Source organism: Capsella rubella, unplaced genomic scaffold, assembly GCF_000375325.1.
Source record: "Capsella rubella cultivar Monte Gargano unplaced genomic scaffold, Caprub1_0 scaffold_6, whole genome shotgun sequence".
NCBI lineage: Eukaryota > Viridiplantae > Streptophyta > Magnoliopsida > Brassicales > Brassicaceae > Capsella > Capsella rubella.
The window spans coordinates 8868118-8891173 of NW_006238918.1; the positions used below are offsets into that span (position 1 = coordinate 8868118).

Below are 23056 nucleotides of genomic sequence, written 5' to 3' on the forward strand. Positions count from 1 at the left end.
GTTAATGGTGGTTGAAGGATTAATAGATTCATTTTAGAATTACATGATCAGAGTTTAAATTCTCACATAGCGATTTGTAGTAGTAAGAATATTCGCTTTTTCACATATCTTGAAAATTAGTTTGTATTTTGATATAAAATTTAGAATAACTATATGAGTTTTATGAAATATAAATTGGATAAAATAATCTATTGTAGTAAGTTTCTTTTTATTTATCTTTAACAACAAATTACAAAAAAAAAAAAAAAAAAAAAAAAAAAAGAAGAAGAAGGATAATCTAACAAAAGAGGCCTTTCTAATTCTTATATCTTCGGCCCATTAATGATCCATAACGCGGTTACCAACTCTTTGCTTCCAACTCCATCTCTTCTCTCGCAGCTTCACTTGTCATCTAAAGCTTCCATTGATCTCTTCTCCCAAATCGCTTCATTTCTTTTTACGACAACACAAATTTTCTTGCAATACAAATTTTGATTTCCTGAAGAGGTCATACTTGTGGTTGTGGAGTAGCTACGACCATTGTTTTGGTCCTGTTTTTCATTTCTTAAGAGTTGCATGCAAACTGTTCGATGAAATTCCTAACAGAGAATTTGATGTCTAACCATTAGCTCTTTGCTGTTTCACTGAGTTGAATTTTCAAAATGTGGGGTGTTGGGAATCATCACATAAGAAGAAATCTAAACTCTGAAATCTGTTTCAGAGCAAATTCAGGTCGCTTCTTCCGTACTAATCAAGTTTTGTATCATTCTTCAGTTGATGGTTCCTTTAAAGATGCATTGCCCTGTGAATGGTACGAAACGAAACTCCCGGTTCTGAGGAAACTGAACCGTGCATTAAGAGACGTTGATTTAGTCGATGGGAAGCTCGAGGACATCAATGGTGTCATCATCTATGATGATTGTATCAGAAAGAAAATGAACGCTTTCAAGTCTCTGGCTAGAATCTTCATGGGTTCTCCTTCAATTCAACAGAAGCTCAGAGAAGAAGGACGATTCAAGTTCCGATTTTTCGGGACTGAAAGTGAGAGAGAGCCATTGGTGGTGAATTCATTGACTAAAGTTTGCAACTTTCTTAACATCTCTGCACAACAACGGAAGCTAGTGAGATCCACTGTGTGTTCACAGGTCACACAGTATCGTATATGGAGAGGTACTCTTGAAGATATACTGAATAGTCTCAAAGAAGAAGTTGATTGGTTAGTTGCACATAGCGAGATGAGTCAAGGTAGAAAATTGGGTCAGCAAGTGATATTGTCATGCCTCAGATTCTTATCTGAATCATCGGTTTCATTCGAAGCAGAGAACTCAACTTCATGGATGCGACCTGTGCCAGCTAGATACGCTAAAGCAAATGCTTCTGCAAAATGGGAAGATGTTCTTGACATGGTGAATGATCTGAGAAGGTATCTTGAACATGATGAAGAAATTACAGTACTTTACCATTTGGAGAAGCTTGTATCGATGAAAGAAGGTCTTTTACAGATAAAAGATGTGTTTTTGGACAACACTATTGGATTCAGAGAGGTTAGACATCAAGAGCACCTTGTATTCAGAAAACTCTCAAAGACTTTGGGCAGTCCTTCGCCGTGTTTGTTCGCTCTCGTCATGTATTTCCTCTACGGACGTGTGCGTGACATCGAAGTTGATCTCTGCGGAGGGTTTTACAAGGAGAAGAGTGAGTTCTTTTGCATAAGCATGGGGAGGATCTTGACTTCAACGGATGAGAAAATGTTGGAGAGAGGGATGAAGCAATTAGATAGGGCACTAGGGCTGTTTGAGTTTGTGTGGGAAACAGCAGGAATGAAGGAGACTCTTAACCTGCAAGGCCATTTGTGGTGCCTTGGAGCTGAAGAAAGGTCCATCACATATCGTGGGAAAACGTTCTTCGTTCATGACCTTAGTCTATGAATTCTTGTGAGTTGTGAGGAACAAACAACATGACCTTAGACTCTAAACTTTTTAAAGTTTGTTGTTGTGTGATCTTAGTTTAGATCCATAGAGCATAGTTGAAAGAAAAAGAATATATAAACTTAATTGATTGATACAAAGAGTTTGATAAAAATCTGCAGCATGGTTTCATTGCTTTAAAAGGAAGCAAGAGATTTAGCATTAAAACCCACACAGCTAACAACATCAAAGTTATATAATATTACAACGGTCAACCCTGATGAAAAGTTTTAATGACCATAGCTTTACGCCTTTTTACCAACAGCCACTCCATCCTCTTCTTCCGATGTTGCTGCTTCGTTTTCTTTAAATGTCCGTGAATTGGTTTAAGCGCTAGTTAGCAGGCAATGGAGGTCGCTCGAGGAGTTACCAGAACAGCCGTCTTTCCTGTTACCGGCTTCATGCTTGCTGCGTTCTCTAGCCTTTCCCAAATTTCTTTCCTCTTTTCTGCTGCAGAACATTCTTTTGCTTCGTCCTCCTTAAAGCGGGCGTGGCAAGACATGAACAGAGCCTCATCCATTTCACAGAACATTTTTCTCACGTTTAAGGTTAAATTTAGTACGGATTGGTTCCAGTGGTTTTGAGCATTCTTTTCTAAGGCAGTGAACATGATTGGTAAGATGGCTTGCCGGTTGTGTCCAATCAAGTTCACAATTTGATCGTTGTTCCACAAGAATAGAGCTCTTTCGGAAACCTGTAACACAAGAAGCCCAATTTGTTTCAACTTTAAAAGCTTGTATTATGCTATGGCAAATCAAATCATACACGAGAACTATGAATTGATATCGAACTTTGATTCGAAATCAAGGTGGAGGAACCAATTCTGTAAAAAATGTCTCTTAAGAAATAGGAATGTACCTGAAAGTGGGAACTGGTTACACAGCAAGCAATCCGCAAGAACAGAGGGACCATGATCTTTTGGAATTCCATAACACTCATTGCTTCTAAAATCTCTTCGACCTCCCCGAGAAACATCACTTCCTTTTGACTGTTTGTGATAGGCCAAAACTTCAGTAAACCCTTTATCACAACACTAGCCAGTTTGGGCTCCTTATCTATGAACTGAGTAATGCAGTAAGATAGCTGCTGGAAGTAGTTTCCAACAGATTTAGGCTTGTGCAATGGAATCAACACTCTCCACAAGAAGATCTTGTGCTCCTCTTTCAAAGGCAAAGCAAATCCACTCACTATACTCCCAAATATCTCCAAAAGCTCTGCGATACCGCTATGCTTCTCTGTCTCAAACACAAACCGGTAGAATATATTGCTCATGGACTTGCGGACAAACGGCCTATGAACCATGAATTTCCCATATACCCGATGCAGAATCGTCTTCAAACACTCCCGTTCTCTAGGATCCTCCGAATCAAACAAGTCAAGCAACCTCACAATGAAAGCATGATCTAGATACTTCTTTGCCAATTTAGCATCAAGACACGGAGAAGTGATGAACTTAAGCAGCAAATCATAGACGATTTGCAAATGCGGCCAAGCAGGATCGAACATTGGCTCATCATCGTCGTTTTCGCCACCACCACTAGACCGGTAATTCGGAGGAAAAACCCTAAAGAGATTAACAGCACACATTCTACACATTGCGAGAATAGCCGGCTCAGTAAACTTAACAGACCCTGAAGCAACAAAATCCAAAAGCTCCAACAATGTCTGCCTTTTAACATCTTTCTCAATCGAGTTTTTACCCGGGTCGGAGAAATCGAATGTCACACAGCATAAACTAACTTTACTCACAAAGAGATTCAATTTCTCCGAGCTTGGTACATCCTTGAACGGTACCAAAGGCTCAATCCCAGCAACAACACTCGCTGGAAACACAGCTGAAGACATCCGCTTCCCCGAGTTAGATCGAACCGGACCCGAACCACCACCACTAGCTCCGGATCTCTGAACCGGTGACGCAATCTGACCGGAACTCGAACGATTCAGCTCTCCTCCAGAATCAGATTTTGAAGACTTCCGAGGAAGTTTACTCAGGAGCTGCTTAAACATTATCTTCCCCCAAATTTTCACAAAATCAAAAGCCTCTTAAATCCACATAGAGCCCTAAATTCTCAGAGACGAACACGGATCTGACATGAAAAGAGAGAAACTTGTAATGTGGGTTTAGATCCGAAGAAGCAAAGGAAAAAAAAAGGTTGACACTTTAATAATACCCAATACTTGGAAAACCCTAATCATTACCTGCTTTTTTCAAACCTTCAAAATCTTAATCTCATGATTCCAGAGTATCCCACGAACAACAGAACATTCCTAGAAAGAGAAAATAAAAATGAATCTGGAAGAGGAAGAGAAAGAACAAATTGGATTTGAGATGATTCGTTTCGTTACGGTGTCTTCTTCATTGTGTTTTTTTTTTTAATTGTTTCCGATTGCTGAGAAAGAGAAAAAAAAAGTTGATAATAATTTTCTCGGCAATTTGCAGGAAAATTTTTTACTTTCCTAATTTTAAATTTTCTTCCTTTTTCTTCGAAAAGACAGCGTCTTTTGTTTCTGTTTTTTTTTTTTTTTTTTTTTTTAAATTCCGATTATAATAAAAGAAATTTGAAAAAACAAAACACATCGCATGCAAATTATTAGCATCCGTTTGATGAGACGTTGACACGTGAATCCAACCGTTGGATTTTACTGAGAGAGGAATCCAAAGTATTTTACATAAATATGTTCGTTAAAGCCCATTATTACATAAATGGGCCTGTTATAATAAAGCCTATTTTAACATTTTGGCCTTACATGTGTTGTCTCTAGAACAAAGCTGTTTTTTTTTTTCCTGCTGTCATCGAAACAGCTGAAAACTAGTACATACTCTTATCCGTCTTCTTCATCCCCAAATCCAGAAGCTTTAGGGTTTCCATTTCTATTCACATCTTAATCTTCTCCGATTTATTCGAATTGAACCTTTTTTTTTATCTTATTACCAGGTAAAATTTCTATGATTCGATCTGATCTGATTCGATTCGATTGCGCCTATGTTTTTTTTTCTTCATTTGATTTGGTGATTTTATATTGTGTAGTTGAGATTACGAATCGGTTTCGATAATTTTGAGTGTTCTTATGTGATTTGGTTTTTTGATTTGGATTGAAACCCAAAAAAGTATTCAACTTTATTGTGTTCTTGTTTCACTCGTATGTGATCGTTGCTTTCATTTGAATTGCTTCGTTAGTATCCATGGAATTGTAGTTTTCTTGTTTGATTTTTCTGAATACATGTTTTACTTTTGTTCGTCTCACAGCTGTTGAAGTGAATGTCTGTGGTGTATCATGTCTAGTAATATGGGAACAGAGCATATGTCTATCAATCTAGAGACATGGAAACCGGATTCAGAAAATTTTGGAGAGACGAGTTTGATGGAGATTGAATCAAATGATCCTCCTACTGTTCAGGATATCTCAGTTTCAGACATGGAACAAGAGCCTGTGGCTTCCACGAGCAGTAACCTGGACTTACCGAAAGAGGAAACATCTGTCTCTGGTCCTTTGTCATTCCAATTTGAGCCAGATGCTTCTTTGTTGGTTGATTCTCAGTCTTTAATGCCTCAGTTGCAACCTCCATATTCTGGAGGTATGTCAGTAGGGTCGTTGCAGCTGACAGGGAAGCGGAAATCACCACCAGAGTCTACTCTCGGTGGTTCTGTTTCCGAGAAGTTAGATTTACCAAACAAGCGAGTACAGCCAGTGCATCACAGACCATGGCTAGAACAATTTTATTCAGAAAGTATTCAGCTGGGTCATATACCAGCCGCTACTCTTTCACCCAAGATGGAACATCCACCAACGCCTGCCAAGAAAGTGAGGCAGATGGAACCTGCTTCCCAAAAATCTGGGAAGCAAGTGATGAGCAAGAAACAAGCAGGCCCTTCACAAGGGTCAACGAAAGCACGTAATGATGGGAACGAGTCTTTGAGGTCTAAAATGAAGGAATCATTAGCAGCTGCCTTGGGTTTAGTTCACGAGCGTGAGGAATCTCCGAAAGAGAAAAAAAAATCAGAAACTGAAGAAACTACTAATGTTCCAGTAGCTGGAAGTAGTAAGCCTGCCTCAGCCTGTGTTAATGGTGTTCCAGTAGGTGAAGGCATCGCGCCGGAATTGTCCATAAGGGATGAAATTTCTGGGCAGAAAGACGGCAATGGAAGAATCTTGTCAGAAGAGACTTCCAATGACACAAAGATGAATTATGTTAATCAATCTGATGTACAGAAAACTCAATTTGACGAGGTTTTCCCCTGTGATGATCTTCGTTTTAGTGATAGTGTTTTTTCTGGCGATGAACTTTTACAGGGTAATGGCCTCTCATGGGTTTTGGAACCTGTTTCAGATTTTGGGGAGAATGAAACTGGTAGAGGAAAATCAATGGAGGATCCAGAGCTCCTTGCATCTAAAATCGAGTTGGAACTTTTTAAACTCTTTGGAGGTGTGAACAAGAAGTACAAAGAGAAGGGAAGGTCTCTCTTATTTAATTTGAAGGATAAGAACAATCCTGAGCTAAGAGAAAGTGTCATGTCCGGCAAGGTCTCTCCAGAGAGATTGTGTTCTATGACAGCTGAAGAACTTGCTTCTAAGGAGCTTTCTCAGTGGCGACAAGCAAAAGCAGAAGAGATGGCTGAGATGGTTGTCCTACGGGATGCAGACATCGATGTTAGAAATCTGGTGAGGAAAACTCATAAGGGTGAGTTCCAGGTAGAAATTGATCCCGTTGACAGTGGGACAGTGGATGTCTCTGCTGAGATAACCTCACATAGTAAACCTCGAGCCAAAGCAAAATCCATGAAATCATCTACCAAATCCACTCTAATGAAAAGTGACACGAATGATAAGGACACAAAATCTAACCAGGAAACATCAACCGGTATGACACTTCCCTCAACGGAGGAGACTGATCCAATGCAAGGTCTGTCGATGGATGACGAGATGAAGGATGTGGGATTTCTTCCTCCAATTGTATCGCTTGATGAGTTTATGGAATCCCTGAACTCAGAACCTCCATTTGGCAGTCCACATGCATCTGAGAAGAGTGACTCAGAAGTTGGGTCACATTCAAAATCACCTTTACAATCTCCTAAACAGTCTCCAAAGGAACCCAGTGAGAGTGTTTCTTCTAAAACAGAACTCGTAAAGACTAATGTAATTTCCCCAAGACTGGATACTGGTGTCAAACTCGATGCTGATGTCTCTAAGCCTGAAAGTACACCTTTGATTGATAGCATTAAAGAGGACCACATATGGGATGGTATATTGCAGCTTAGCGCCGCTTCAGTTGTCTCAGTCACTGGAATATTCAAGAGGCAAGTCTCCTCAATTACTTTGAACTTTTATCTCTTGTTTGCTGTTTTGGTTGAACATAGTGAATCAAACCATAGTGAATTGGGATGTTCGTACTGATGAGATTAATTAATCTAAGTTTAGACTTAAAATTGGAGTCAGCTCAAAAAGGGTACATTTAGGATTAAATCACACTCTGATACTTGTTTGATTTGTTGAACAAAAAATGGAATGAGAAAAGATAAACGTTTTAGGTATCGTTTGAAATAAAACATATCTCTAACTAGATTTAATCGTGCAGTGGTGAGAAAGCAAAGACAAGTGAGTGGCCAACAATGGTGGAGGTAAAGGGTAGAGTAAGACTCAGTGCGTTTGGGAAGTTTGTACAAGAGCTTCCTTTGTCTCGAAGCCGTGTCTTAATGGTATACAAAGTTTATTGCTTGCACCATCTTTGTAGTAGCATTAGCATTAGCTTCACTCTCTTCTTTGTTACTAAGAGCAATAATAGATCCACAAAATCTCATCTCAATATTGGAAGTCGTTTCTTAATGCAGAGACACAATCATAGGCTTTTTCATTAGCTAAAACATGGAACCCGAAAAGCAAAAAAAAGCTGACGGTTGATCTACATCTGTGAAACAGGACCGGGACAGTAAAGAGCCCTGATTGACCAGAGAATCAACTGTGGATTGAATCTGAAATTTTGTATAAAAATCATGAAATTTTGTATGCCGAATCAGTTTTAGATGTATTGTTAAACTAGGTAGGATATAGAATCACCAAGAATCTCTTACAAAGAGAAAGTAACAAGACCACGAACGACAGAACATAAACTTACATGCAGATCATGTCCCAAAATAGAATCTCTCGAAACATACTTCTTGTTTTGTCAGAAAAAAAAGTTTCTTCTTTTTGTTCATTTTTGTAATAAGTGTAAATTAATTAAGTTGGTACATTAAATTGCAGGTAATGAACGTGGTGTGTAAGGATGGTATCTCTCAAAGCCAACGTGACAGCCTTTTTGAGGTATTAATTTATATCTCATATTCCTTCTTTTACTGCATAACACATTAATAGTTTTGCTTAAAAGTCTTTGCCTTTTGTCCTTTTATTTGGGTTTAGGTTGCTAAGTCGTACGTTGCTGACAAAAGAGTTGGTTACGCAGAGCCAACAACAGGCGTTGAGCTTTACTTATGTCCTCCACGTGGAGAAACCCTGGATTTGCTGAGCAAAATCATCTCCAAGGACCATGTTGATGAGGTCAAGTCTTCAGACGATATCGGGTTTATCGGCGTTGTTGTCTGGAGGCGTGCAGTTGCCGCCTCTCCTGGCTCACGCCATAAGCCCGGATTCAAACGTCAGCATTCTTCTGTAAGCACTAAGAGGTCTGTGTTGGCTCCAGAGAACAAAAAGTCTAGTAGTGTGAATGTTACGAATCATCCTGTTGTAAAGGTTGCATCCATAGGGAATCATGGTTTGGTTGGCTGTGATGCTACTGACGATGAAGACGTACCACCTGGATTTGGCCCGGTAGGTGTGAAAGACGACGATGATTTGCCAGAATTTAACTTCAATACCTCAACTGGACCGGTTACTTCTTCTCCCCAGCCACCACCTCAGTCCAAGTCCATGGATCAAGTAAGGGAGCTCATTCTCAAGTATGGGAATTCAGCAGGTAGTGGTAGTAAACAACCATGGAATGGTCATGATGATGATGACGATGATATTCCTGAATGGCAACCACAAGTCTCAGGCCACCAAATTCAATTACCTCCACCACCACCACCTCCTGAATTGGGTCCACAGTTTCATAGCAGAACCGTGGCCCAACCGCCGGCACAACTACGTGGTGCGGGAACACCAGGTGGATGGAGGGCCAATCAAGACGCACTCAGGCAACAACAGTACAGTGCACGTAGGAACAGAGGATTTTGATATTTGTGAATGTGTTTGTGTAAATTAGTTAGGTGTATTGACGTCTCTATATCATCGGCTTTTCTCCGTAGTGTTTAATAGAATTGTAAACCTTTTGAACAATGGAGTCTTTAAGCATAATAAGTTTGATGGGAAACTTTGAATCCAACACAACCGAAGATTTGTACGGATTATTTTCAGATACATCATGAATATGCTACAAATTACAAGAAGAACATAAATCTCAGTTCTTCAACCCGCTAAGACCCCCTTGAGTGCGGATTTCTGCTCCGTTGTCAATCTTGCGGGAAACTGAACATCGAATTTGATCTTGAGATCGCCTTTGTTTCTTGGTTCTTTAGCAATTGGCATCCCTTCTCCAGGAACTACAAGCTCATACCCGGGACTGACGATTTCCGTGACACCAACGGGTAAATTCCGCCCATCAAGCGTGTCGATATTCACAGTTGTTCCTCCTATAGCTTCTGCGAGCGTCACTCTCCGGCTTGTGATGAGATCATTCCCATCTCTCTTGAACAAATCGTGCGGCTTCTCGTCAATCACAAACACCAAATCAGCTGGTAACTGATTCACTTGCTCATTTCCTTTGTCGGGAAACTTAATCTTTGTCCCTTTCTTCCATCCTGGTTTCACAACAATAGTCAGAATCTCTGTTTCTTGCGCCTGTCTTCTGCAACCATCCAAAAAAAACACTAATGAACTAACACAATACCATTTACTTGATACTTAAGAAAGAAACCTCTAAAAAAAAAAGGTTTACCCATTAGCATCAACAATGGATCTAGAGATCTTCATTTTCCTAGTTGATCCAGAATACAACTCTTCAAGACTACAAGGCAACTTGCTCTCAACAGGTGGAGGCTTCTTAGGCGCAGTAGTGCCTTCGCTGTAAGTTCTGAATATATTGTTTTCGCTACCGTTGTTACCGCCACCAAACCCACCAAACATTCCTCCACCTCCGTCTGATTGAAACCTCGTCGACCTTCCATGACCACCAGCTGATCCAAAACCAAATGGACTACTTCCAAAGAACTCTGCAAATATATCTTCAGCATTTCTCGGGTTGAAACCACCCGCTCTTCCGTTGTTTCCCGTGCTCCCGGGAGGCGGCATATCGCTTAATCCTTCTTCCCCATATTGATCATACACCGCTCGCTTCTGCGGATCACTTAGAACCTGAAACACATCCCACACAAAAAACGAATGAAAACATTGTACGTTTTGATTAGCAATGCAGCAACATTGCCTAAGGAGATACATTATGCTTATAACACAAGCAAAACTCATCAACATAACTCTAAATTATAAACCAAAGAAATGGATCTAAAGGAACAATGAAATCAAGATTAGTTAAGAATCCTCCTGTGTAAAAAAAAATAAAAGACTTGCCTCATAAGCTTCAGAGATCTGTTTGAACTTGGCTTCAGCTTCAGTTTTGGTGTTAGGGTTTTTGTCAGGATGCCATTTCATAGCCAACCTTCTGTAAGATTTCTTTAGATCATCCTCTGTTGCGTTCCTATCCACTTTCAATATGTTGTAATAATCCAAACCCATTCTTCTTCTTCCTTTTTCTTCTTCTAAACTTATCTTCCTTCTTAGAAAATAACACAAACTCAGAATAAAAGAATCAGATCTTCCAATGTATATGATAAAGAGTTCTTTTATGTGTATCCCTCCTTCCTAATCTAATGAATGAAAAAATGAAGAAGCTTTTTTTCTTCTTGTTGTTCTGTAGAAAGAGGAAAAACAAAAAAAAAAAGATCACCGACTTGGGAGAGAGAGGCTTATTATTATTTTCCTTTATTTATTTTTTCTTTTTCTTTTTCTTTTTTCTATTGAAACAGATTTGAATCTTTAATTGCTCTAATTATGACAGCTTTTTGCAGATTCCTTTTTTTAACACACAGAAATTTACGGAATCTATTTTCCTCGTTTTTCTAATGACGTAATTAGATTATCCTAATTATAGTAACCAAACAGAGAGGGACACATAATGCCGCAAAAGTAGCTGCAGATATCTACATACCCAACCAAACAAAATGGTACCAAATTGTGTTATTGTTTAAACAATGCTATACCAATTTTGTATTCAACAAACATTACAATGACAGTATTCATAACCAAAATAGTTAAGTTGATTAACATAATCGTAACGGATGTTTCGGTCATAATTAGCGTTTACGAAAGGAATGATTAATTCATAATACTACTGTTAAGAGATTAGAGAGAGATTCATATGTTTTTAATATAGAGCAGCAAAAATGGCCAAAAGAGCAGAGGCTGCTGATTCATAAGCTTTCTCAAACTGAAACTTTTTTTAAGAACTATACATTGTACTCTCTTTTCCCCATAAAACAAAGTGGGAGAAAGAATATAGAAAGAGATCTCCTACGAATACCATTCAACTTCATATCATCCATTTGCAAGAAACTTAAAAGAGATAAAAAAAAAAACTTCACATTTTTGAAGGACTCATCAAATCAGGAGGAGGAGACATAGGGGTTGCGGATACCCGAGGATGATGATGATGCACTTGTTTCATTCTTTAGTTTCGAAGGTTCGGTGATTGTTTCAGGTACATCGCCAATGTCCAGTGTGTCTGGGAGGTACTCCTGAGCTTCAGTACTGTAAATCTGTAGAAAGGGAACATACCCAAAAGCAAAGTCATTACTAAGCTTAGAATCTAACAACTCTAATGCAGGAAAAGACTTGAGAAAATGAATTACCTCGAGCTGGTTAAGCATTTCGATAGTTGCATCAAGATCACAGTTGTTGGCCAAGTAAACATCATTGATAGACTCATGTGAGAGACCAGAGAATGTGACTAAAAGGAACTCGATATCCATGTCCATCTCCAAATCCTCCTCTTTCATCTGATGATTGTAAACCATGTCAGGGGATTTCTTAGTAGGCATCTTCATCTGAGGAGGACTAGGATAACTTCCCATTCCTTGGACTCCATAACCATGAGCTACCTGATGAGGTTGCTGGTGCTGGACTTGATGGTATGCGGATGGCTTAGCAGCAGCACCACCACCACCAAAAGAAGCATCTCTTTTAGAGAGTGGTACATAAGCTGCAGCGTAAGGATTCAATGTAGATGATCCTCCTGACTTCATTGCTTAAGTGAGATACTGCCCAAAAATTTCAACAAACGAAAGAAGATATCAAATCAATTTATAGCTTCTGCTGCAACAATCTACACTAGCAATCGATTCCAATCAGAATCAATAAGAAAACATGACCTAACCAGAGCATTAAAATCTATGAATCATGATTCCACAAACTACAAATATTAACTCGCTGATGATAAAATCAGCTAATCTAGCCTCTTCCTGACGCCTCGGGTACAGATCAAAATCAAACCACACAACTTCAACTTAAACAGAAAAGGAACACCGAAACCCTAATACATCGATTTTAACCGAGTCTAAGGCTTAACACACAAGGTTGAATCAGGAATCTAAGAATAAACGAAACGAAGAGAGAACTTAGATAAACGACGAAGAGAGAGCGAGAGAGATCAAACAGGATTCGCGCTATCAAATCAACATAGATCGAAGAAATCAAAAGACGAAAAATCGATTCGAGTATGATCGAAACGAAACGGATTCCAAATAAAACACAAAACACGGCGAGGCTCATCGCGATCACGTCAACGATCGCCGTAGACCTAAAAGAAGAAATCGAACTTACCTGAGAAGAAGACGATCGTTGAAGAAGAAGAAGACAATGGCGAAAATTTGTAGAGAGAGAGAGATCTAAGAAACGCTAAAAAAGTGGGGGAGAAGAGAGAAAACGACTCTTTTCTCTTCTTTAATATCAATAAATCAATAATGGACTTTTTATATGCCCACACAACAAAAGGAAGAAGAAGATGACGAAGAAGAAGCGTTTACTTGGGTCTGTTTGGAGGCGTAGTTTTATCGTATCCTTGACCTGGTTTATTATGTGTCCTTATTTTTTTATTTTTTTAAAAACAAATTAATATTTTCAACTCGGTGTGCTGATGTGTCAGTTACAAATTAGTTTACCTTCTTCGTGTAACATAATGTTAGAATCAGAAATGATATTTATTTTTATTTCTAACCAATCAAAAAATACGTATCTACGTTTTTGGTAATTTTATCCTACACTCACCAATTTCCAAAATCTCTTTATTAATAGAGGGGTTGCAAAATGGTCTATGTTCTTCAAGCAAGCAAGCATATGATTAATATGATGTGTTATGTTTATTTAACTTTGAAGAAAATGGTATTTTTTTTTCTTTATGTCAACCATATTAATTTTCAAGACCTTAAAAGTTAAAACATGTTCTTATAACCACTACTACAACCAATATTTTCAAAATAACCCTTATATAAGCTACTCAACATATTTTAGAATGAGTTTGTTCGTATTATCGTCGCAGCAGCGTACGCATGTGTTTTTTCGTTTGAGCACTGCATGTTACTTCAGCGATAAATACTATATTTTGCAGTTATAAATTTTGAACGTCGATTTAATCAAAAGCGTTTACTGCAACCGCCTACAACGAAAGTTTGTTGCGTGTTAGCTCATGGTCGAGCATACATCATATATAAATGATCTCAGATTATTACTTACCCCGCCATAATTTTAGCTTAGAACAAACCATTTAATTTAGTTTTATCTCTTGGTTTTGAATTCGTTCTAGAGGTGTTTGTTTGTCTTTGTAATGTTGGTTGCTTATTCACCATCACTCCTCTTTTGTAAGCGATGATCCGATCCTACGATTTGGTTTAGTAGACATTTCGTAGTTAGTAACTAAACAAACCCCCTAAAAACTAGCATCATCACATACTTTTGTTTTTCTTCCTCAGACGCTAAACTAGTGGGAAATTTTTCATTTCAGATTTGCTAAGTCAATTCCAAATAAAATAGATTAAATCCTACAAAAATAGGTTGTTTTCTCTTTGTTTTTTTCCCTAAAACTAAACGTGTTATTCACTTATTTATCGTGTCACTGTAATAAAATTTATAAATTATAAAGAGGAAAAAAAAAAAAAAACAATACAGGTTTCAGACATTCTCGGTCAAACCCAATGCTGTAGTGGATAACATATAACCTTTACTAATTACAACATCTAAAAATAGCAATATACATATGTTTTTACTTCATTTCTCACATCTAATTACTAAACGCTCTCTCTTTACAGATTCAAATCTCAACTAAAACATAAAAAAGACAATAATAATAATAAGAAGAAGAGTGATTAAACGTAACACAAAACTCCATTAGAGTGTAATGAGGATTTATCAACCGACCTTATTATCATTCACCACCGTCGTCTTACTCTACACATCCGCCGCGGCTCCCGGCGGATCACGGCAACTTCTGTACACCCGAGACGACCCTATAACCATACCACCGTACCTCATATTCGAAAACGTACGGCTCGAGAGAGCTTACGTAGCGTTACAAGCGTGGAAACGTGCCATGATCTCTGACCCATGGAACCTAACAACTAACTGGTTCGGATCACGTGTGTGTGACTACAACGGAGTAGTATGCTCCTCATCTCTCGACGAACCTTTGGTTAAAACTGTCTCCGGCGTCGATCTAAACCATGGAGATATCGCTGGTCACCTCCCTGAAGAGCTTGGCCTCTTAACCGACATTGCTCTGTTTCACGTTAACTCGAACCGGTTCTGTGGTACTCTCCCGGTCGGGTTTTCGCAGTTGAGTCTTCTTTTCGAACTCGATCTTAGCAATAACCGGTTCGCTGGTAAATTCCCGGAAGTTGTAATCGGTTTACCGAAATTAAAGTATCTTGATCTCCGGTATAACGAGTTCGAAGGTGCATTACCAGAGTCTCTCTTCGACAAAGATCTCGACGCTCTGTTCTTGAATAGTAACCGGTTCGTTAGTAAAATCCCGGTTAACATGGGAAATTCTCCGGTATCGGTTCTAGTTCTTGCGTCAAACCGGTTTGAAGGATGTATACCGACGAGTTTCGGTAAAATGGGTAAGACACTGAACGAGATCATTCTTATGGACAACGGTTTACAATCTTGTCTACCTAACGACATGGGGTTGCTTCGAAACGTTACCGTTTTGGATATTAGTTATAACTGGTTGGTCGGAGAGTTGCCTAAGTCGATGGGAGCGATGGAGAATCTTGAAGTGTTGAACGTTGAGCGTAACATGCTCTCTGGTGTAATACCTGAAGAGCTATGTGCACTTGAGAAGCTAAGAGAGTTTAAATATGGTTCTAACTATTTCACTGGAGAACCATCTACATGTCGTTATCTAGAGAATTATAATTATACTATGAATTGTCTCAAGGATGAGAGAGACCAAAGATCGATGATGGAGTGTAAAGTGTTCTTGTCGAAACCTATAGATTGTGACTCTTTCAAGTGTGATCCTGTCTCTTCGTGTTTTACTCCTCCTCCTCGTCGTCAAATATCACCATCATTGGCACCGGCACCGTCTCCAACTCCACCGCCTCCGGCTAGACCTTGTCCACCGATATACTCACCGCCTCCACCACCACCACAAGCTCAACAACCGGTGGCTCAGTTGATGAACTGATGATATCGATCTATGTGTAGAAACTAGAAATGGTATGTGATGATAAGGATGAGATTGTTTAGAAGTCGAAAGTAAAAGCCAATATGAGATATATCTATAGTGGGAATCATGATGGGTGTTACAAGTTGAGACTGAACAAGCTGAAAAATCTGTAGGACGTGGACACCAAGTGTAGAAGGACTTGTCACTTTTTTAAAAGATTGCATGTGTTTGTTTAAATTTTACTTTGATATATTTTTTTGGGGTCTAAAAGACTCTTGTTGTTGAGTGTTTTTTTTTTTTCAGATTCATTAATAAAGACAACAAGGTTAGCAAACCATTTGACGGTATTGATTAAGATCAATCTCTACAAGAATTTCAAAACCATAGAGTCTGAATGGTTGTAGTGGCTAAAACTGATAAATCTACGTCTCGAATAGTCGGTTTTTATTTAATATTCATCAAATATAATCTATAAGGTATAGTCCTAAAAAAAAAAAAAAACTATAGTGGACCAACTTGGAATCGCTTTTTTGTTATCCGTTTTAAAAGTAGAACGGATTGTGAAATGACTTTAATCTAGTAGCAAATGATAAATCTACTGATGGACAGACACTATTACGTCTGGGATCGAGTCCCGCTTCCTATATATTGGTAGGGATTAAACTAATGGACCGGCCAGTTATGATCCAACTTGGACAAAAAAATAGAACAGACTAAACCATTAATGTATTTGTCCAATTGACCGCGGTTACCGTTCGAACCCAAAATTAAACCACTAAACCATATATAACTCTTAAAATAGTTTGACCGATTAATACATAAGTTATATTCAATATCCGAAATAGTTACTTAGAAATTAAGTGGTGTCTGTCTACATCATTCATAGAGATAAGGTTGATGATGCTTGATCGCTTATATGGGTAATAAAGTAAGGAAATATTTCCACAGAATCAAAAATATAAATTAGAGATTCCCCAATCATTTAAATGCCAGGTCACACCCATCCGTGTCTCTAATTAAAAAGTTAATCAACTCCTACACGTAATTATATTTTTTCCACACATATATAATAACAAATTAACAATATTTTCTTAAGCTAATGGTGTGATTGAGAAATTGGTATTTCAAAATTATGCCATGAAAATACGATTTGGAACGTTACAACATTTTCGTGACATCTGTATAACACATTTAGTGAAATATATATGGTCTTTGCGATATTTATTTTAGCTGTCAACAATAAATAAAAAAATATAAAATATTTTGGTTTAGCTTTTCCCAAAGAACAAGCAAAATTCGAAGTATCTGGAAAACTTTCACATCTCTTTATAAAAACTCAGACGCGTCCCTTTTATTTTTATTTGTACTTAAAAAATTATTTTCGTCAGTTTCAGTTCGGAGATTTATCGCCGGGAGAATTATCGCCGGAGAACTTAATCGTCGTCGTCTCTTTCTCTCTCTGTGAAAATTCTGATCGGTGGAGATCGTCGGATCGAAAGTTCGTTATCTAATTAGTAATGAGATTATAAAATTCATCGTATTTGTTTACGTTTCCGTGATTAGTTTTACCCTTTTTGAGTTCTTTGGATGCGTTTTTCTTGAAAATGTCTCTTTGTGTGTTCTAAATGTGTGGTTTGGTTTAGTTCTTAGTTGAATTCGATTGTGTTTTGTTATACGTGTTCTTGAAAGAAGGTTTGAAGAAAAGGAAGAAACAAAATCCGTAGTCTAGACCCTTGAATTGACCTAAAGGTTTAGTTAAGCGGGACATTGATGTAGTCTTACATGAACAGAGTACATCGAACACTTCTTTGAATTGAACCATGACCATGAGGTAGTCTTTGAGTTTGGCAGGGTTTCTTGGGGAATTCTTGAGGGCTTTTAGGTGCTGTTTCAAAAGAGTTAAAGGTCGAATTTTTCAAGGTGAGTTCTGAAGAAAATATCCATGGAAATGAGGTACATAGGTCATTGAGCAAAACCCTTCTTCTTGTTGATTTATCGAAAAGAAATCGATTCCTCTTCATCAGCCTAGCCTCTGTCTACCCTTTGCGTGGGTTTTTTTTTTTCTCTGTTGACCCCAGACATTGTGCAATCTTAGTTCTACCTAGTCATTTCCTTTTCTTGAATCATCTGTTTATCATCTCTGATTTGGCCAAGAGTGCTCTTTGTTTTGTCATCTATCTAATCTAAGGTGGAGTAGCAGAGGGTCCTCATTGTCAATTTTTGAAGAAGGCGGCCTGATTCTTCACTTTGTAGTCTGCTTATCTCAGCTATGGTCTCCATAGTGAGTTTCCTTAGAGCATATCTCGTTGTTGTTGTCTGTAATGAAGCTTTTTCTCCCTCAAGCTTGCGGAGGTTGTGAACCTGGTAGTAGAATATTATGGGTAAGGGTATCAGAAGATTTGTATTCCTTTGACTTTGGGGTTACCATTTGGGTCAAGAGAAAACATGCCAGCTTTAAAGATGGGGTTCGATAAACTAAGAGCACTCTTCAGGCTTTCATTTCCTTAGAGTTCTCTGAGTCGTATGTTCACTGAAGAAATTTGGTGCAGAATGACACTGGGAGGTAGGTCTGTCCTCGTTGGACATCAACCCATCTCTTTAACCCGGTTATCCCATTTTTATGTCAGTCCCAAACCTTGTTTGATCCTGTTTGCGTTGCTCTTACAATAGGTTGGGGATATCTGGTTTAAACTGGATATATTTGAAGGACTGAAGTGAGCACTCAATGTGCCAAACTTTTATTTCTATATGAAGGCTCCATCAACCAAGAGGGCTGTGTTTAGTTGTTTAACAGGATACTTGTAGATCTTTTTGTTTTGGTGATTCTTCCTTTTGGAGAAAAGCTGATTGGAATTTGGAGCCATTTCAAATTTGGATTGTCTTGGTGCTGATTGGATTGGTGTGCTGCAATCTAGATGGAAGCAACAGTCATCGAGTTGTTTGCTGGATTTTCAGGTGACAGATAATGTTTTCGTGATGAGGAATATATTTTCTAAATCTTTTCTAACTTGCAGGTTTCATAAGCATTCCATCAGCTAGCAGTGTCTGCCAATTTTTCACTGACTGGTATACGTAGTGGGACACATGTATTTCAACTCCCCTCAGCAACCACAGAAGTCTGACCAAGAGAAGGGTGAGATGTCAAGAAATCTACACTCTCAGTCAATCAATGAAGAATCCGAATCGTCAATTCTGGAAAGGATAACTGCAGAGTCAATAATTAACGAAGTGCTTGGTAGAGGACTAATGGAGCATGGGTAATTTTTGCTTCCTATATGTGTGTTCTTAGAGTTGAGCGTGTTTCTTGGTTTAATATCTATCATTTTCTTGCAGATGTCCACATTACAGAAGAAGGTGTTGCATTAGAGCTCCTTGCTGTAATGAGATCTTTGGTTGCCATCATTGTCATTATGAGGCAAAGGTAGATTTTTTATATCTTAAGAGATGTCACGAAACTGCATTTTGTAACTTCTATATTTCTCAATATCTGTGTGCTGATACTTGTAACCATGTCTTTGAAACAGAACAGTATAAATGTAGATCAGAAACATAGGCATGATATTCCTCGACACCAAGTTAGACAGGTACAATAGTCTGTATGTCTCGGTTGCTCTATTTATATTATTTTGATGTTTGACTTTTTAAAATATCTCCATCTTTTTCTTCACAGGTTATATGCTTACTCTGTGGCACTGAACAAGAGGTGTGTTTTAACTCTTAATTTTTTCTCTGAACTTTTGCTGCGTTCAATAATCAGATACATAGAGCGACCACTGAAGGAGCTTTGTCTCCCATTAGTAGAAATCTGCTATCAAACAGTTTCTAACTTTGTTAGATAACACTCTCTTTTTTTCTGGCCTGCACCAGGTTGGCCAAATTTGTATCAACTGCGGAGTGTGCATGGGGAAGTACTTCTGTAAAGTCTGCAAGCTCTACGATGATGATGTAAGTTTTTGGAGGAATTTATTCCTAAGCTCGTTTGTTGTGTCCATTTTCTTCATTTTTCTACATAAGAGGCCTTAAGATTTCCAGTCTTTATTATAGTTACTGGTTAACCATAATGTTGCTTTCCTGTTTCCAGACTTCTAAACAACAGTATCATTGTGATGGGTGTGGAATTTGCAGGTACATTTTTGGACTTCTCTTTTATGTACACTACACACTGTAAATTTGTTTAGTTATGTTCATAACTAAAATCTTATTTGTTTAGAATCGGTGGACAAGAAAATTTCTTTCACTGTTACAAGTGTGGTAAGCCATTTTTCCCGCATCATATAAGCTTTTCTTCACAGGCCAAACACAATTGTATTGTTGGTTTTACAATCTAACCAGCTCTCTGATTTTCAATTAGGCTGTTGTTATTCAATCCTCCTCAAGAACAGTCACCCTTGTGTTGAAGGAGCAATGCATCATGATTGTCCTATATGCTTTGAGGTATTAGTTATTGTCAGTATTGTTCTACTTCTCCAGTGAAATTCATGAATGTCCCTTGTCGACCTAACTATTCTGCCTGGTTTTCCTCCAGTTCTTGTTTGAATCACGGAACGATGTGACGGTTTTACCATGTGGACACACAATCCACCAGATGTGCTTGGAGGAAATGAGAGAACATTACCAGTAAGTACATAAATAACTCAGTGCATATTTTCAAATGGTGTTATTGTAGATATTTTTCAACTGACACAACTAAAAATTTATGCTTCTAGATACGCGTGTCCACTTTGCTCGAAATCTGTATGCGACATGTCAAAGGTGTGGGAGAAATTTGACATGGAGATCGCAGCTACACCGATGCCAGAACCATACCAAAACAGAATGGTCAGTATGAACTTGCTTAGTTTACAACTCATCTTTTACAAAGTAAAGAAATGATGTAACTAGAACTCTTTTTGACGAAAACAAAAAACAGGTTCAGATTCTCTGCAACGACTGTGGGAAAAAATCTGAGGTACAGTACCATGTGGTGGCTCAGAAATGCCCAGACTGCAAATCATACAACACTCGCCAAACCAGAGGCTGAAGCTGTTCTTTTGCAGACATTGTGATTTGAAGTTTGCTTGCAAACAGATGCAACTAATAGCTTCTTTCACTTGAATCAATAGTGACTTTGGCTCCTTTCACCTAAAGACTCATCTCTTGAAACTATCTCTCCCTCTCTTTAGCTTCAATATTCTCTAAATCGTCTCCTGTTCACTAGTCTATGTCTCCTTCGTGTGCTGTAACAGTCTGCTTAGTTTCCATTAGAATATGTCTCCTTGATCCCAACTTTGAGTTTATAATTGAATAGTTTCGTTTATCTGATAATCCCCATAGAGGAACTTGTGGGAACTTTTGTAGTTACCATGGCTTATGCATATGAAACCTCATCTCAGATTCTCAGCTGTGATTTTTCCTGTGTATTAAATAAAATCTTTAAACCACTTGTCTATTCCTGGTTAAGAGAATGATTTAGTCATTTTTAATACAATTCCGGTTTTAAAGTCCGGTTTAGCAATTTCAAAAGAAAAACAAACGAGATTGGAAATTTATTTGAAATTTGAAACTCTAGCATACTCCGATAGGTTTGTGGAGACTCTTAAAATTTACCAAAGGCAAATAATCTTGTTCCCTCCCAAAACACACGATCTCTCGCTCCTCTCTTCTCTCTCTCGGCGATAATGGCGGAATCACCATCGCACAGTGATGCACAGCTCGTTGCTCATCAAGCTCCTGCTCAGCAAGCTGAATCGGATCTGACGTCTCTCGTCTTCGGTTTGTTTTGTTTTCTTCTCTTTCCTTCTTTTCCTCTGATCCTTGTTCATTCAAATTCGAATTTTGAGTGACCTAGAAATCAGAATCGAGCGTGTGTGTTCATCATTTTAATCAAATGCTCTTATGATTTGGTGTTCAACGCAGTTTCTTCATACTTATTGGCTTAATCGCTTCATCTAAACTTGAATTCGCATTTCCTTTTTTCCTGAAAAAGCTATAATCCACCTGTGGAATCGAGATGTGTATTAGAATCCGCCATTGTTAGTTGCTTCTCTATCAAAAAGATCTAGTAGATGACGATACTTAGAATGAAACATGTGTAATATCGTTGGGTTGATCAAATTTGGCATCCCGGAGTTCAGATTCTGTAATACAGTGTTTATTTGACTCATTGGCTTATGCAATTGCATTAGCAGGCACCATAAGTCAATTGCATTAGCAGGCACCATAGATTAGATTCAGTGTGTTGAATTGAGATTACAAGTCAATGTTGTCTCTATTTCACGGATTTTGTGTGCTCTCGATATACTCTTGTGGCTTATGCAATTGCAGTGACTATAAATCGTTTTGAAGGGTTTATCATCAAATGTATATGGATTAGATTCAGTGTTGGACTGAGCTTACTTGCTAATTTGTGTGTCTGTTTCTTTTTGAACAATGTGTATATAGATTTGTTGTTGTAACCTTTCAGCCATTTTGATTCTGATCATGTTCTTAAACAAACGTGATTGTAGAATTGTCACAGCAAGTTCAGATGGGAATGGAGAGCATGCTCAAGATGGTCAAGTAATTATTGTTTATGTTTTCTGTCTACTACAACTTAAGACTAGTGGCTACTTTCTGAGTGCTAATCCAGTGCCCCTCTCTGTCTGGGTTGACAAAATCACTGCAGTGAGATCGATCAAAACTCTGTTGGAATCAAGGAAGAAATTGAGAAATCGAAGGATTTTGCAATGGAGAGGAAAAGGGTTCTGGAGGAAGAGAAAGAACAGTTTCAGAAAGCTGCTTACACTATTCTAGACATGCTAAGCCACAGCCGAGGCTAATAATCCTGTACTCGATTCATCATAACCTCTCACAGCTTCACTATTAGACAAATGAAAACTACTAAATTCCCTGATTCAGTTCCTCATTTCCTCATGTAGCAGGATATGCTCTGTAGTCTGGAGAAAACTACATCAGGTAAAAGAAAACGTTATAATGTCAGTAAAGAAACTCTTATTGGTTTTGGTTCTGTAGCCTTATTGAATCCACCATATTCATTAAGGTATTAGCTTCACATTGCTATTACAGATGAAACCTTTGATCACAAAGCGTTATATGACTTTCGACCATACGTTATATGACTTTCGATAGTATATAAGGAATCTATTAATGTGTTGTTCAAGTCGTGTCAGTGTTCGTCCAGGACAAAATAAAAGCCAGATTAATAAAATAAAAAATATAAATAATGGGGATTAAAATAGGAAAATACAAAGAAAGATTTAAAAAGGGAAAATAATAGCCCTAGGTTGTGGTAGGGTAAAATAGTAAATTAGTAAAATCATCCCTCTTTTGGCGGGAGAATTCCCCTAAAAATTTTCTCCAATTTTACAACACTCGTCCTACTCCC

At 38.2% G+C, this 23056-nt stretch overlaps 8 protein-coding genes across 16 annotated transcripts; 5 read left to right on the forward strand and 3 right to left on the reverse strand.

Moving 5' to 3' along the window:
* The first annotated feature begins 368 nt into the window (after positions 1-368).
* On the forward strand, positions 369-2137 carry LOC17884148. Its single transcript, XM_006289570.2, has one exon. The coding sequence runs from the start codon at positions 642-644 to the stop codon at positions 1905-1907; it is 1266 nt and encodes a 421-aa protein (XP_006289632.1). The 5' UTR covers positions 369-641; the 3' UTR covers positions 1908-2137.
* On the reverse strand, positions 2006-4380 carry LOC17884656 (serine/threonine protein phosphatase 2A 57 kDa regulatory subunit B' kappa isoform). Its single transcript, XM_006287515.2, has 3 exons — positions 4146-4380; positions 2805-4033; positions 2006-2640 (listed from the first exon to the last, which is right to left on the reverse strand). The coding sequence occupies exons 2-3, from the start codon at positions 3951-3953 to the stop codon at positions 2284-2286; spliced, it is 1506 nt and encodes a 501-aa protein (XP_006287577.1). The 5' UTR covers positions 3954-4033; positions 4146-4380; the 3' UTR covers positions 2006-2283.
* A 346-nt stretch (positions 4381-4726) lies between these two features.
* LOC17881291 lies at positions 4727-9291 on the forward strand. 3 transcript variants are annotated; one of them, XM_006286925.2, is made up of 5 exons: positions 4727-4882; positions 5195-7243; positions 7522-7642; positions 8187-8246; positions 8343-9291. In XM_006286925.2, the coding sequence occupies exons 2-5, from the start codon at positions 5223-5225 to the stop codon at positions 9153-9155; spliced, it is 3015 nt and encodes a 1004-aa protein (XP_006286987.1). In that variant the 5' UTR covers positions 4727-4882; positions 5195-5222; the 3' UTR covers positions 9156-9291. The 3 variants fall into 3 exon arrangements, with proteins under 3 accessions (XP_006286987.1, XP_023635786.1, XP_023635787.1); XM_023780018.1 differs by lacking the exons at positions 8187-8246; positions 8343-9291 and adding an exon at positions 7775-7999; XM_023780019.1 differs by lacking the exons at positions 8187-8246; positions 8343-9291 and adding an exon at positions 7863-7999.
* LOC17883375 (dnaJ homolog subfamily B member 4) lies at positions 9265-10901 on the reverse strand. Its single transcript, XM_006288998.2, has 3 exons — positions 10545-10901; positions 9916-10331; positions 9265-9825 (listed from the first exon to the last, which is right to left on the reverse strand). The coding sequence occupies exons 1-3, from the start codon at positions 10707-10709 to the stop codon at positions 9387-9389; spliced, it is 1020 nt and encodes a 339-aa protein (XP_006289060.1). The 5' UTR covers positions 10710-10901; the 3' UTR covers positions 9265-9386.
* A 516-nt stretch (positions 10902-11417) lies between these two features.
* Positions 11418-12965, reverse strand: LOC17884173 (polyadenylate-binding protein-interacting protein 6). Of its 2 annotated transcripts, XM_023780492.1 has the most exons (3): positions 12852-12965; positions 11882-12289; positions 11418-11788 (listed from the first exon to the last, which is right to left on the reverse strand). In XM_023780492.1, exons 2-3 carry the CDS (start codon positions 12272-12274, stop codon positions 11636-11638), a joined length of 546 nt encoding a protein of 181 aa, XP_023636260.1. In that variant the 5' UTR covers positions 12275-12289; positions 12852-12965; the 3' UTR covers positions 11418-11635. The 2 variants fall into 2 exon arrangements, with proteins under 2 accessions (XP_023636260.1, XP_006286384.1); XM_006286322.2 differs by lacking the exon at positions 12852-12965 and having other exon boundaries at positions 11882-12815.
* Positions 12966-14421: 1456 nt separating this feature from the next.
* LOC17884633 (leucine-rich repeat extensin-like protein 7) lies at positions 14422-15711 on the forward strand. The gene has a single exon (XM_006289894.1). The coding sequence runs from the start codon at positions 14422-14424 to the stop codon at positions 15709-15711; it is 1290 nt and encodes a 429-aa protein (XP_006289956.1).
* A 1318-nt stretch (positions 15712-17029) lies between these two features.
* LOC17882262 (probable E3 ubiquitin-protein ligase RZFP34) lies at positions 17030-21121 on the forward strand. 5 transcript variants are annotated; one of them, XM_023781908.1, is made up of 14 exons: positions 17030-17191; positions 17545-17613; positions 17882-18256; positions 18364-18950; positions 19027-19114; positions 19218-19277; positions 19364-19396; positions 19561-19638; positions 19775-19818; positions 19904-19944; positions 20045-20127; positions 20219-20310; positions 20400-20511; positions 20603-21121. In XM_023781908.1, exons 4-14 carry the CDS (start codon positions 18778-18780, stop codon positions 20711-20713), a joined length of 915 nt encoding a protein of 304 aa, XP_023637676.1. In that variant the 5' UTR covers positions 17030-17191; positions 17545-17613; positions 17882-18256; positions 18364-18777; the 3' UTR covers positions 20714-21121. The 5 variants fall into 5 exon arrangements, with proteins under 5 accessions (XP_023637676.1, XP_023637675.1, XP_023637678.1 ...); XM_023781907.1 differs by having other exon boundaries at positions 17545-18256; XM_023781910.1 differs by lacking the exon at positions 17882-18256 and having other exon boundaries at positions 18708-18950.
* Positions 21122-21279: 158 nt separating this feature from the next.
* LOC17883471 lies at positions 21280-22725 on the forward strand. 2 transcript variants are annotated; one of them, XM_023781912.1, is made up of 4 exons: positions 21280-21444; positions 22179-22230; positions 22337-22497; positions 22593-22725. In XM_023781912.1, exons 1-3 carry the CDS (start codon positions 21351-21353, stop codon positions 22488-22490), a joined length of 300 nt encoding a protein of 99 aa, XP_023637680.1. In that variant the 5' UTR covers positions 21280-21350; the 3' UTR covers positions 22491-22497; positions 22593-22725. The 2 variants fall into 2 exon arrangements, with proteins under 2 accessions (XP_023637680.1, XP_006288961.1); XM_006288899.2 differs by having other exon boundaries at positions 21282-21444; positions 22590-22725.
* Positions 22726-23056: the final 331 nt, after the last annotated feature.

Excerpts from the sequence above, each read along its gene's own strand:
- LOC17882262 (XM_023781909.1), top strand. The coding sequence starts at position 18,778 with ATGTATTTCAACTCCCCTCAGCAACCACAGAAGTCTGACCAAGAGAAG. Across the intron at positions 19,115-19,217 it reads ATTGTCATTATGAGGCAAAG|AACAGTATAAATGTAGATCA; the intron begins GTAGATTTTTTA and ends TCTTTGAAACAG. Across the intron at positions 19,639-19,774 it reads GCAAGCTCTACGATGATGAT|ACTTCTAAACAACAGTATCA; the intron begins GTAAGTTTTTGG and ends TCCTGTTTCCAG.
- LOC17884173 (XM_023780492.1), bottom strand. The coding sequence starts at position 12,274 with ATGAAGTCAGGAGGATCATCTACATTGAATCCTTACGCTGCAGCTTAT. Across the intron at positions 11,789-11,881 it reads AAATGCTTAACCAGCTCGAG|ATTTACAGTACTGAAGCTCA; the intron begins GTAATTCATTTT and ends CCCTTTCTACAG.
- LOC17884148 (XM_006289570.2), top strand. The coding sequence starts at position 642 with ATGTGGGGTGTTGGGAATCATCACATAAGAAGAAATCTAAACTCTGAA.
- LOC17883471 (XM_023781912.1), top strand. The coding sequence starts at position 21,351 with ATGGCGGAATCACCATCGCACAGTGATGCACAGCTCGTTGCTCATCAA. Across the intron at positions 21,445-22,178 it reads TCTGACGTCTCTCGTCTTCG|AATTGTCACAGCAAGTTCAG; the intron begins GTTTGTTTTGTT and ends ACGTGATTGTAG. Across the intron at positions 22,231-22,336 it reads AGCATGCTCAAGATGGTCAA|TGAGATCGATCAAAACTCTG; the intron begins GTAATTATTGTT and ends AAATCACTGCAG.
- LOC17881291 (XM_006286925.2), top strand. The coding sequence starts at position 5,223 with ATGTCTAGTAATATGGGAACAGAGCATATGTCTATCAATCTAGAGACA. Across the intron at positions 7,643-8,186 it reads CTCGAAGCCGTGTCTTAATG|GTAATGAACGTGGTGTGTAA; the intron begins GTATACAAAGTT and ends ATTAAATTGCAG. Across the intron at positions 8,247-8,342 it reads AACGTGACAGCCTTTTTGAG|GTTGCTAAGTCGTACGTTGC; the intron begins GTATTAATTTAT and ends ATTTGGGTTTAG.
- LOC17884633 (XM_006289894.1), top strand. The coding sequence starts at position 14,422 with ATGAGGATTTATCAACCGACCTTATTATCATTCACCACCGTCGTCTTA.
- LOC17883375 (XM_006288998.2), bottom strand. The coding sequence starts at position 10,709 with ATGGGTTTGGATTATTACAACATATTGAAAGTGGATAGGAACGCAACA. Across the intron at positions 10,332-10,544 it reads AGATCTCTGAAGCTTATGAG|GTTCTAAGTGATCCGCAGAA; the intron begins GCAAGTCTTTTA and ends GATGTGTTTCAG. Across the intron at positions 9,826-9,915 it reads TCCATTGTTGATGCTAATGG|AAGACAGGCGCAAGAAACAG; the intron begins GTAAACCTTTTT and ends GGATGGTTGCAG.
- LOC17884656 (XM_006287515.2), bottom strand. The coding sequence starts at position 3,953 with ATGTTTAAGCAGCTCCTGAGTAAACTTCCTCGGAAGTCTTCAAAATCT. Across the intron at positions 2,641-2,804 it reads TAACCAGTTCCCACTTTCAG|GTTTCCGAAAGAGCTCTATT; the intron begins GTACATTCCTAT and ends CTTGTGTTACAG.